General features: G+C 43.0%; 1 protein-coding gene across 1 annotated transcript in view; it reads left to right on the forward strand.

The window, feature by feature from the left end:
* Window positions 1-13,108, forward strand: part of SETBP1 (SET binding protein 1) — a 503,955-nt gene that overhangs the window by 21,368 nt on the left and 469,479 nt on the right. The window contains exon 2 of the mRNA XM_006835139.1: window positions 5,537-6,193. Within this exon, the coding sequence (XP_006835202.1) occupies window positions 5,702-6,193 (492 nt within the window). The 5' untranslated portion in view covers window positions 5,537-5,701. The remainder of the gene's footprint in view (window positions 1-5,536; window positions 6,194-13,108) is intronic.

Below are 13,108 nucleotides of genomic sequence, written 5' to 3' on the forward strand. Positions count from 1 at the left end.
CCAAACAAGTGTTGTTCTTGTTGTGTGCCGTTGAGTCGGTTCCAACTCATAGTGATCCTGAGTAGAGTTTTCAGATATGGTTGATGGAGTTGAACTTTCAACCTTGCGATTACCAGCCCAGTACTTATCCCACAGTGCCACACCAGGGCGCTGAACAACTAGAAGACTAGTATTTAGTAGCAGAATAACCAGCCGAGTACAATGTCAGTCCCATCAGAGAGAGAGTACTGTGTGGTCCACGGTTTTCAAAATGTTGTCACGGAGAAGCCGACTCAGGCATGGCGTTGGAATCTGGAAAGGCTTAGGAGCTATTTGTTCATTTGCTCATTCATTGCTTCAAATATTGCAAACATTTGGAGTCTACTGATTATATGCCAGACATTGCTTGGGTCAGTGGAGGGGAGATACAAGAAAAGATTATACAAATTGACAAATACAAAAGAATTCTCCATGTGCAGTGCCACTCTGGGAACTGATTTGATTTGAGAAGAGAATGCAGATTGGCTGATAATGGACCGACCGTATGACTTGATCCTAAGATGGGCCACTGTGGAGAGTCTGAAATCAATGTTTCTGAAGATTGGGATTTTCGAAAGCTGTATGATTGTTTCATCTGTAGTATGTCATTTTGCCCTGGTTCATGTCCTCATGCCACATGAATTGAATTTCCGCCAAGTCTCCTTTCTAGTATCCTCGATCTGTAAAGTATCAATAGGTCCACTCCTGGTGGACAGGTTTCAGCTGACCCTTTGTTACAGTTTCCCGTATCCTTGATTGTTTATGTTGTTGTTAGGTGCCGTCGAGTCTGTTCCAACTCATAGCAAGCCTGTATAAGGTTTCCAAGGAGCAGCTGGTGGGTTAGCAGTCCAGTGCTTATCCAACAGTGCCAGATCAGAACTCATATCCTTTATTGGTGGTGGTGGTGGTGTGCCACCAAGCAGGTTCCGACTCATAACAACCCTGTGTAGGGCTTCCAAGACTGTGAATCTTTACAGGAGCAGAAAGTCTCATCTTTCTCCCTCAGAGAGACTGGTAGATCCAAACTACTGACCTGTGGTTAGCAGCCTAGCTTGTAATCCACTAGGCTATCAAGGATCCTCTATCCTTTATTAAGTTGCCCTTAATCTATCCCTCACACCACATGCTAGAATTACCTTCCTAAAGCACAGCTTTCATAGAGATGCTCCCGACTGACACCCCATAAATGACTCATTCCCTGTAAGTCCAAACTCTAGCGTGTCAAGCACTTCCCAGCATCGGGCTCTAACATTTTATTTCTAATAAACCTTTCACCAGGTCACATTGTCTATGACACTCCTAGCCAAACTAGCTCTTCTTTCCTGAAAACACATTCTATGCTCTCCCTGCAGGCTCTGTCTTCGTTCTACCAATCTACTTACTCAAAGTCCTCAAGGTCAAAGCCAGCGCTTATGTTCTCCTTGTTTTCTTGTGTAGTTTCCTATCTACTGGTACTGGTGGTACCCAAGCAGAAAACACATTCTCTTCTCTTTGTTTCTATTCTCTTCCATTGTTGTTTTTTGTTAACTGACACCGAGTCAGTTCTGGCTCATGGCAACCCCCAAAGTACATTAGAAAAAAACTTTGCCTCGTCTTACGCCATCGTCACAGTTATCATGTGCGTAATGTATGCTTGAGTTCATGGTTGTGGCCACTGTGTATTTTGAGTTTCTTTCAACTTAGGGGACTCATCTTCCAACACTATGTCACTATGTTTTCTATGATGATCCATAGGGTTTTCTTTGGTTAATGTTTGGAATAAGTTGCCAGGTCTTTCTTATGAGTTTGTCTTAGTCTGCAAGCTCTGTTGAAACCTGTCTGTCACTACCACCTGTCCCTCAGTCTGTTGTACCATAAGTGACTTGCTTGTTGCTAGGATCCTAGAAGCAATGCTACTGGTGTTTCAGATATTAACAGGGTCACTCATTGTGGGCAGGCGTCATAGGATTCTTGATTATACAGAACATATAAAAACCTTCCCTTTGCGAGTGATTTTGCAACTCTGTCTTTAAGAGTGAAACCTTGAAGAAAGAGGTTGAGTTTTATTGCGTCTGAGGATTTTGACTTGCAGAGAATTGAAAATAGTGCATTGAATTTTCATTGTTACTGTTTTAGCTTATAGTTTTAAAACTTTTGTCTCATAAATTATTTGATAGTTTATGCAGTTAAATATGAGACACCCTGAAATGAACCTTTTTAATGGGAGATGCTTTCTTAATATTAATAATGTTCTCACTTCATACCACCATCCATTAATTTATAATATAGGTGCCACCTTCTTTTATCACATCACAAAGCCTGTGGCATCAAAAGCCCAAATGGAATTAGTTTAGAGACTTTGAAAGTAAATTTTATTTTGTTTTTGTTGTTGAGAATATGCAAAGCAAAACACACAGGGTCAGTTCAGCAGTTTCTGCATGTACACGCCAGTGAGTTTGATTATATTTTTCAAGGGGTGCAACCATTCTCACCCTTTTTCCCTTAGTTGTTCCTTTGCCATTAACATAAAATCACTGTACTCAAAGGTTCCTGTCCAATCTTCGGAGTGCCTGTTATCAATTTGAGCACCTATAGATACTTCTTAAAAGAGCATAATACTCAAGGCAGGCGTTCTTTACTAGTTAAGCTGAACTATTGTAAGACTTCGAGGGATATTTTGTGGCATAAGGTTTAAAAATGATCACAGTGCAATTGTTTCAGGAGTTCATCCAGCTCCCGTGGCCCTAGAAAGTCTAGAGTCCATGGGAATATGAAATTCTGTTCTGCATTTTTCCCCTTTTGATGAAATAGTCCACTCTCAAAGATTTCTCTGTGGAATCTTTGATTAAAATGCTTCAGTAATGGTAGCCAGGTGCCATCTAATTCTTCTTGTCATTTCATGAAAAAGGAAGCAGTTTTTCATGAAGGAGTTTCGTTCTTCATACATTCCATTTCCTCCTACTGACTCTCCTCTATTGCTCCAGGCGACTAAGACACCAATCTTTGTGTCTTCAATGGCCTTTGTAAGCTTTTAAGACCCCAGACACTACACAATGAATGAGGAGGTAGAACAAAAGCATTAGCCTTGCTGTTAGGCCAATTAACTGAGTGTTTCATGAAATCATGACCCTAAACCTCCAAGCCAAGGGCCCAAATCCCATGAGGTGTTTGTACATAAGCAACCTCAGCAGCTACTCTTGCTCTCTCTCTCCCCTCTTTTTCCTGCTTTCCTTCCTTCTTATTGTAAATATATCTTTTATCTACTTTGTTGATTCAACTTTCATAAACTTTTTGTGGAGACTATGCCTCACTTCTTGCCCCAACCCAAGAAAAGCTTTATAGATAGGTATCAGGGATGTCAGCTGACACTGAAGATTCTGGTCAGAGGGAGTAGATCACTAAACACGCCTAGGATAAGAAAACATGGCTGACAGTTCGTATGGATCTGAGAAGGACTTCCTGGGTCTTCAATGCTTAATGCATGCACCAAGGCACCTTGATGTCTTCGACAGCTAGCTTGGTGCCTGTTTCTAGCAAGATTGGCCTCAATGAGCATAGACTGGAATATGAATTTTTAAATTATATAAGGTTTTGGGGGCAGTTGGGTGGATGAGTCTAGATGAGACAAAGAATCTTACAAACAAAAGAAACATTGAAAGTTGTCTGGTCTAACTGTCCTCTCCCCTTCCCAAGAGGGAGACCTTCCCACTTTTGTAGCATGGGTCACAGGTTCTATGTCTGTTTGACAGATTCAATGAGGAGCCTCCCTTTCTGGCCAAGGGCAGCCTCATCTCTTCCTGAAATTCATTGGATTCCTGTAGTCATTGGATTTTCTTCTAAGTGGGAGCAGTTGTAAATGTGTCATTCGGCAGCGCTGAGCACTTTCCAGGAGCTGTGTATCTTCCTGGGCGTCTGTGAGGAACAGGGTCCATGAGGGTATCCGCTGCCCTGCTGGCTGACTTCCTCACAGGGCGCCCACTGAAAGTGTACTGAGTCCAGGGGGAGAAAGCATGTGCCCTGTCTTCAGGTTCTCAGTTATTGGCTCTTCTGAATGTGTCTTTGCAGGCACTGTTGGGCATTTTCCAATGGTGATTGGCCGGTGCTTTAAATTGATGCTTCAGAAGTGGCAATGCTGAGTGTTCAGCTGTCTGAGTAGGCATGAGTATGATTTAACCTACAGCCTGAGGGCCGAGGGGATGATGCCTTCAGGTTGTGGGCAGCCTCAGAACTCTATCTTTTCTCTTGGGAATGAGCATTTGGGTTTCCTTTTGCACTTTGAAATTGTGAGTCTGAAATTGGAAATTATGGGATATGTAGTGGATAAAGGTGAAGGGCAGCTAACCTGATCTTTTTTTTTTTTTTTTTTTTTCAAGTTTTTATTGTGGATTATATGTTAGTTTACATAGGTGAATAACCTGATCTTAACATGGTCCAGAGACAACCTCATCTAGATGCTTTCTTTTCTTTGGGAGGAAAGCAGAGATGAGGATCCTGGGAGGGATTCCTGACACCACCCAAACCAGTTGAAATCAGTTGCTGCCCATGTGATTCTGACTTATGGTGATAACTTGTGTGTCAGAGTAGAATTCTGCTCCCTAAGGTTTTAAAATGACTGAGTTTTGGAAGCAGATAGGCCTTTTTTCTGAAGGGCTTCTTGGTGGACTTGAACCTCCAGCCTTTTGGCTAGCAGCTGAGTGCATTAACTGTTTGTGCCTCTCAAGGGCACAGATTGGTAAAATGCCTCTGCTCTCGCTCTTTGTTGTTACATAGACACAATGCCACTTCGTTGAAGGAACGAGAAAAGGAATGAAAACCCATCTAGAATGCCTATTTTTATCTACCTATTTTATAACAGCTAAATGTCTGTGGAGTCAAGGGAAACGATTTTAGAGTTTGCTTTGCATTAATCACAGTGCTATAAATGATTTCCCACCAAACTCACCCATTTCATTTCCTCTTTCTAAGTCTTGTACCTAAGCTCCAAGAAATGAGTGGGAGACTTTTGTATACCTGAAAGAATCCGTAATAAGAAATGATAAAGGAAGGTCAAGAGGCCACTTAAATGTTCTTAGTACAGGCAGTTCAGGGCCCATGATCAGCTTTGCAAACTTGTTCATATGTAAGAGGGAAGTGGTATGAGAAGCCAACCAAAGACTCTTCACCTAGTCCTAATCATCAACAACTCCAGCTTCCCTTTGGTTACGGGTGGTTTTAATGGTGACTCAGCCGGTTGAGGCTTCGCGTAAGAAACCTCTAGCATGTAACGGGGCTGGAGAACTTGCCCTTCATCGCTTTATACTTGGTTGGATCCACAGCCATACAAATGAATAACAATTCATTATGAAGGTGTGTGTGTGTGTGTATGTGTCCCTTTCACGTCATTAAAATCCAACTGAGGGAGGTGCACATTCTGTTTGGCTTTGTTCCATCATTTTTTCTGATGGATGCAGAGAGATGTGGGAAGGGGCAAAATGTACCTTGGAACTCTTTAGGGGTCCTTTTTTTTCTTGCCTTGCCTAATCATCTCTCTTCTTCTCAGTTGCAGATCTGACCAATTCTGAGCACCTCACCGTGTCTCCATTTTTGGGACTGTGAACCCAGCAGCTGGACCACTTTGTTCTTGGAATTTGGGGCATCCTAACTTCTCACCTTCTCCTTGCCCCTTTGCTCCTTTGCCCTCCTGAGTACGCCTGAAGACTGTAGGATGACCATGGAGTCCAGGGAAATCTTAAGCAGCTCCCGGCAAAGGGGGGGCGAGTCGGACTTCCTGCCAGTGTCCTCAGCCAAGCCCCCAGCTGCCACCGGCTGTGCAGGAGAACCTTTGCTCTCTGCTCCAGGACCTGGGAAGGGGATACCGGTGGGTGGAGAACGCATGGAGCCAGAGGAGGAGGATGAACTGGGCTCAGGGCGCGATGTGGATTCTAACTCCAATGCAGACAGTGAGAAATGGGTGGCAGGAGATGGCCTGGAAGAGCAGGAGTTTTCTATCAAGGAGGCGAACTTCAGTGAGGGGAGTCTGAAGCTGAAGATTCAGACCACAAAGCGGGCCAAGAAACCCCCAAAGAACCTGGAGAACTATATATGCCCACCTGAGATCAAGATCACCATCAAGCAGTCTGGAGACCAAAAGCTGTCTCGGGCTGGGAAAAATAGCAAAGCTACAAAGGAGGAGGAAAGAAGCCACTCCAAAAAGAAGGTAGGTTTTGTTCTTCCTTTTGCAGTTTTATGCACAACTGTTTAGTGTCTGTTTGCTTATTATTTCACTCTTAATTGTTAGTCTTCTCTATGGAAAATTTAGGGCCTGTATTTTCAGTGTCTCTAGAAGAAATGCATCTGATGTAAACTTCATAGAATGTCCAGTTTATTATTGTCCCTTTATCCATCTGAAAATGCTAGCCACTGGAATTACAGTAAGCTCCTAATTATTGTACAATGGCCAATGGCTGGGTTAACCCTGGTCAAGCAGTAATGATATTTTGATTTAATATTTGCATCTGTACTTATTAGTCAAGAGTGGGACACTGGAGATTTTGGGTTAGTCAGAACAGTGAAGAGTTGCTCTAACCTTCCTTTGGTTTCAGTCCTTATGAAAGCTGATCTTTCTGAAAGCGGTGAATGGCTCACATGACTAAGTAAGCCTGGTGCTCATGGTAGCAAAGACTATTATGGTCTGAAAGGTTGTCAATCTGAGAGTCAGTGGTGAGCATTAACAACTGGAACTGAAGAGAGAAAAAGGGCAGAATCTTTATCTAAGATAGCATAGACTTTTGAGTTTTGGATGAACCTGATTGGTTGTCATTTTCTTTCTAAAAGAAAATCAAGCATGGATGCAGCCAGTAACTGTCTAGGTAATTGGTCCTGCCAATTGGTTGGGAATGAATGAGCCCTGGTTCCACTCTCTTTTGTATCATTAGGGGTTGCAGTGACCTTTGCCCCTGCATGGAGTGTGACACTCTGCTGTGATGGGAGACAACTAGGCTAGTCTAGAAAGTGGTTGTTTCCAAGTGCCTTTGGGGATTAGGAATGTCTCTGAAAGGAACCTTCTTTTTGAGTAGGCTTCTAAGTTGTAGATGTCAGTCTGAGTCTCTTTCTTACATGTATTTGGGGTCTAGACATGATAGATGAGCTAAAAATGTCACATACGAATGAGCTTTTGTCCTTTATAACCCGGATATAGTCTGCAGCTTATCTGTTACCATTACTTTTTGAACGTTTCCCATAAAACTAGTATGAGTCATGTATTTCTTCAGGATAGGGCTGGCGTTCTTTCCCATGCTAGGTGTTTTGACTGATGTGTTACATTTAAATTCCCAAGACTTGGGCTAGAAGAGACTTTCTAAGGTGACAGTCTCCTCTTGGCTTGTCCAGAACTGTCCCGATTTTAAAACTGGAAACAATGGCAGTTGATCACCTCCTTCCATCTTTTGGAACACAAAGACATCTTTAGAAGTTGAAGTGGTGTTTCCATACTGCCCGTTTTACAACTTTGCAGTGATTTCTGGGTTCTCTGTCCATAAAATCAAAGGTTATCTCAGTTCATGTGGAAACTTGTTAAGATTTTTACAAGAAAAGGCAATGGCTCAAGTTAGCCTCCACTTGGAAAATGAGGCTTTGCCCTGGAGTTGGGTCTCTTTAGCTTTGAAAATGAATATCTTTGTTTCTAGCCACTAGATGTCCAATTCTTTGTATGTTTGGTGAATTTTGTGTGGGCAGGAAGTCTTGAAACTGTGGTAACTGTTTTCCGCCCACCCCCACCCACTGCCAGGAGTTGAGCAGCAGTCTGCAGTGTTGAGTACACAAACCCAAATTCCTCACCCTGGAAAAAAAGAGGGTTATAGGTCTTCCTGATCAGGTACCACTTTCCCTAAAGCCACAAGACTGTGCCCAAATATAGGCTTGTGTACATAGGAATGCCCCAGAATACAATTGTGGTATTTATGACACGGGGGTGATTTCAAAGCTGTAGTGTGTACTGGACCTTTTATTCTCACATCTTAAATTCTCAGTCTGGTCATTCTGACCCAAAGAGCTGGATGCCCTTTGTGGTCCTTACTTGAAGATGAAATCACTCGTACAGATATGTGACTCGCCAAGTAAGCATTCCTAAGCCTGAGCATTTGAAAGGGAACAGAAAGGAAAAAAAATCTGCTGTCACCAGTCCATTCTGATTCATGACAGCACTGTAAGACAGAGTCGAACTGTTCCTTAGGATTTACGTGAACAGAAAGCCTCATTGTTTATACTGTGGAGGATCTGGTGGTTTTGAACCACCAACTTAGCAGTTAGCAGTCCCATATGTAACTCACTGCATCACTATGAAATAGAAGGGCAAATGGTTTTGTTTGTTTGTTTATTCATTCCTACATGTATTTATTTTCAGAGTTGTTGCTCTCCAGAAAAGAATTAATAAAAATTATCAGCTTTGAGTCAGAATCACTTGTTAGATGATTAGAACATTCTTTGATCTCTATTAGATTAGAAGGTTGACGTCATTATTCTTCAATTCCTGTTGTTTAAAAAACACAGGGCTAAACACAAAGTGGGAGTCCTGGTGTGGTGCAGTGGGTTAATGTGCCAGACTGCAAAGCTGTTTGAACTGCAAGGTCGGCAGTTCAAGCGCACCAGCCGCTCCTCGGAAACCCTATACAGGGTCGCTATGGGTTGGAACCGACTCGACAGCACTTCACAACAACAACAACAAGCACAAAGTGAAGCTCAGGTGAAGGGGTGGAAGCCTTTGTGGTGAATAGTTCAGTGGTGTGAAGCTATAGAAGTTGCTGATTAATTAATACAGCTTATGAAGCATGTGATCAGGACTAGGAGAGGGAGAGAGAGGAAGATGGTAGTGAACAGATCAGTGTCTAAAGCCTCAATCATGTCTTCTGGGTCCGTTTAATGAGGTGAGCCACTCCCTGAGTGGTCTGGGAATCAGGCCCTGGGATAGGAGTAGAAGGGAGTCCCGTTGGGCTGATTCTGGAGCTGGGATAAATGCTGACTTGGAGCAGAGGTTTGCAAACTATGACCTGTGGGCCAATTCCCTCTGCTGATTTATTTTGTATCATCTGTGAGCAAAGTAAGAACGGTTTTAGATTTTAGGTTGGGAAAAAGTATAAAAAGAAAACTACAAGGGGGCTTGAAAATATTTATGGAAAAATGAAATTGAAAGATAATGGATTTATTTATTTTTCCTGTGTACTTTTGAAACCCCTTCGTATTTTGGGACATGCAAACATTTTATGAAATTCAAATTCTGGGGTTCATAAATAAAGTTTTATTGGAACACAGCCACACCAATTTGTTCATATTTTGTCAATACCTGCTTGTGCACTTTAATGGCAGACTTGAGTCATTGTGACAGAGACTATGTGGCTGACAAGAGCCTAAATTATTTCCTCTGAGGCCCTTATTAAAAATGTTTGCTGACCCTTAACAGAAAGGAAGACAAAGATTTCAGGACAACGCAGATTTTTGTTTTGTTTTTAAAGATTCAATTCCACACTTGGAAACTGGGGGACATTGGGTATCATGTTTTGTGAGTGTTGTGTGTGTGTGTGTGTGATTGTGTAGTAGACCAGTTAATTTTGGCCAAGTCAGTGCTTGATAGCCTCAAGCAAAGATAACTTATGCTGGATTCCAAATGATTTTCTTTTTCATAAAAAGAAAGTGCCATAGGAGGATGGGAGCATTTCGTATGTATTACAGCTTACTTCCTTTTTTTGGTTAGCTACCTTGTTTCTGCATAGTCTACTCGACTGAAGAACATGTGTGGTATCCTCAAGAACTGTATTCCAAATTTCAAACTGAGGACCAACTTTCCAAAGGGGTGAAGTTGACAGATGGGCAGGGAACATGGATGCTTTTTAGTGAGTGGATTTCAGGAGGACCACTGAAAATACTACCTGATTGGTTCAAGGATGCATGATTCCTCTAATCAGGGGATGTCATTCCCCTTCCATGTTGGAAGACAGACTGGAAATTAAAATGCTGTCTGGGAGAGGGTTTATGATGAATGGAGTCGTGTGACGTGTGATGGCAGCATTTGATACGAAGTAGAGAATAAGGGGGAAAAAACATATTTCAGGGTCTTAGGACTGTCCTTTGGACAGGTCCTGCTTTTCAGGTGGAGCCCAGAAATGTAAAGCAGTCCTTTATGACAAGAAAAACACGGTTGCACCTAAAACTTAATCCGGTCATTATTGGCTGCCTCCTGGGGACTCTGTCTGTAACCTTTCCTGGTCTTACACTGTCTTCATGATCATTGGATGTCTGTGTCCATTCTTAGAGGTCTTGAGTAGGGCCTTCCAAGTTAGAAGGGCTCATCTTCCAGCACTCTGCCAGTTTTGGTTGTGATTCATAAGGATTGCCTGACTCGTTTTTCAAAAACGCATCTCTGCCTTTTTTCCTAGTCTGTTTGAGTCTGGAAGCACTGCTGAAATCTATCCACCATAACTGTACTGGTATCTGGGATGCTGGGGATATAACTTTCAACATTATAGCAGCATGCAGGCCACCACAGTACAGGAAACTATCAGACCGCTGGTGGTATATAATAACTGAAGCTTCCTTTCATCCCCTTCCAGTTCACTCAGTACAAACAACGGAGAAAGTGAGGAGGAGGCTCTAGGAGCAATTTCAGGAGATGCACATGAGCACCAAGAGCCCTGGCAAGGACAGGGTTTGTGGGGGAGGCTCGTAGCTGGGCCGAGCTTAGCATTAGAAGCTCTTTTCTTTCCACTGAACCATGGGGATCAGAGACACCCATTCAGATTCACCAGCCAGAATGGGGAGGTCCTAGATGAACCACGTACATCAGGCTGTACAGCTGATGAGTCAGTTGGGCAGCCTGACACCAAGTGGCTTTCTGCTTTTTGGATCCAGATTCTAGCCTTGCCCAATTTCCTCATTGAGAAATCGAGATAAACATTTCTATATGGTGTAGTCTTGGTGGTACAACAACTGGATGGTTGGTTGTTGGAACTCACCCAGGGACTCTGAGGAAGTAAGATGTGGCATGCTACTCCCATAAAGTTTATAACCCAGAAAGTCCAGTGGGGCAGTTCCGTTTTATCATGTGGGATTCCTGTGAGTGGTCATTGGCTTCATGGCATCCACCACCACTACCAACAGCAACATAAACCAGTGGAAGATTTTAGGTAAAAAATTAGGCTACTTATAGAACACTATCTTAATAATGTCGTTAAGGGCTGTTGACTCAGTTCTGACCCATAATGGCCCTTCATAGGGTTACCAGGTTGCAACTGGTGGATTTGAACTGCCAACCCTGCAGTTCAAACCGACCTTGCAGTCCAGTACTTATCTTACAGACATACCAGGACTACTAGCTCTGTTTTATTGAGCAGCTACTCTGTGACTGGCTCTCTTCTAGCTCTTTTACATTATTCACCTTTTCTGTTTGCCCTTATAATAATCCTTCTAGGCAGATTTGTTGTTGTTATGTGCTGTGGAGTCGGTTCTGACTCATAGTGACCCTGTCCAGGGTTTCTGAGGCTGTAAATCTTTACAGGAGCAGAAAGCCTCATCTTTCTCCTGCAGAACAGCTGGTAGTTTCGAACTGCTGACCTTGCGGCTCGCAGCCCAATTTGTAACCACTACTCTACCAGAGCTCCATTCTAGGCAGATTAGATGAAAGCATTTTACAGATGAGGAAGTTGCTGCTCAGATTGCTTGAAAGTGACAAGGTCAGGAAGGGACAGAGTTGGTCTTCAAGGTCTTTTCTTTTAGACACTACAGCCACTGCTGTATTCTGGTCTTAAGCTACCACACTCTATAAAAGGAAAGGGCTTCTGGGAGGTAAGGCACCTGCACTCGGGCATTTCCTCCACTGTTTCCCACGTTGACTAAGGGAGAGGATTACACTGTGGCACACTGTGTTTAATAACGAGCATTCCACCAGGCTGTTTGAGGGAACTTCCAAAGCCTCGTGAATAAAAGGCCTATTTTTGCCCCTTTCCTATGTTTATGACTTTTCTTTCCTTTTGAACAAACAAAATCTGTGTTCTCTTATTATTTCCTTTCACTTAATTACCCCCTCCTCTCAAGCTCCATCAAGAACCGATTTCATCCAGTGGCAAGGATTTGCACCTCATAGTCATCAGGTTCAACCTTGACCCTAGATCCATGCTCACCTAGACATTCTTGATACAGAAATAAAAGAGAAGCCGTTTGGTACCACTGTTATTAGGAGGATTATCCATTTTTCCCATTGGGTGCTGAGAGGCACATTTCTTCTTATGGCTGTACAGGATAGGTGAGCTGGTGGCTGTGGGAAGAAAGCTGGGCAGGAGGTGAGATGTGGTGTGCTTTCCCAAGGACTCAGCTTGACTTCTGAATTCTGCACTCGTTGTTACTACTCTGGCGGGTGACCCAGAACATCTGACAAACGAGAGCCGTTTCTCCTTCTCGTGGTTCAAGTGCCCTTCCTCTCTCTCCATCATTCACCCAGTACTGCCTCTGGTTGGTCCTAGGTATGCTATTGGACTGAGGGTGGAGTCTCTCCTTCTGGGGCTGAGTATGTGGTGTTTTTGCTGGGAGTATGAGCTGCTTCTTCCACAACATTGTCAACCTGACAAGGTGGGTCTCATATGCATTTCCTAACAAGAGACTGAATTTCTCCCTTATTTTGTTTTTTCCTCTGCACTTATATTTTTTTGCTTTGAAGCAGTTCATGTCTGCTTATTCTTTAGAGTGCCTGGGAATTTTGTTTCTTGATAAGTTCCTCTCAGTTATTTCAGAGCTAAAGTAGCATGGGGAGTGATGAATGGCCTTTCTCACCAAATGTTTGTCTCCACAGGGCAACAGGTAACATTTGACATCTTGGACTGCAGGTGTTGGTAGTAAAAAAACCTTGGACTTGGAGATGGGAGCCCTGGGTACTAGCTCTGTCTCTGTTATTAAATGGTTTTAGCAAGAATGCTTTACCTCCTGGGGTTTCAGTCTCTGCATGTTAAAACAAAACAAAACAAAGAGAAACCCACTGAAACAGAATTAAAACAAAACAAAACAAAAATGGCTTTTGACCTCTGAACCCTTATTTCTGTTGTAAACACTGGGAACTTCCAGAGCCATCCTGTTTAAGGGGACCCAGTCTTGC

The sequence above is a fragment of the Chrysochloris asiatica genome, unplaced genomic scaffold, assembly GCF_000296735.1.
Source record: "Chrysochloris asiatica unplaced genomic scaffold, ChrAsi1.0 scaffold00015, whole genome shotgun sequence".
NCBI lineage: Eukaryota > Metazoa > Chordata > Mammalia > Afrosoricida > Chrysochloridae > Chrysochloris > Chrysochloris asiatica.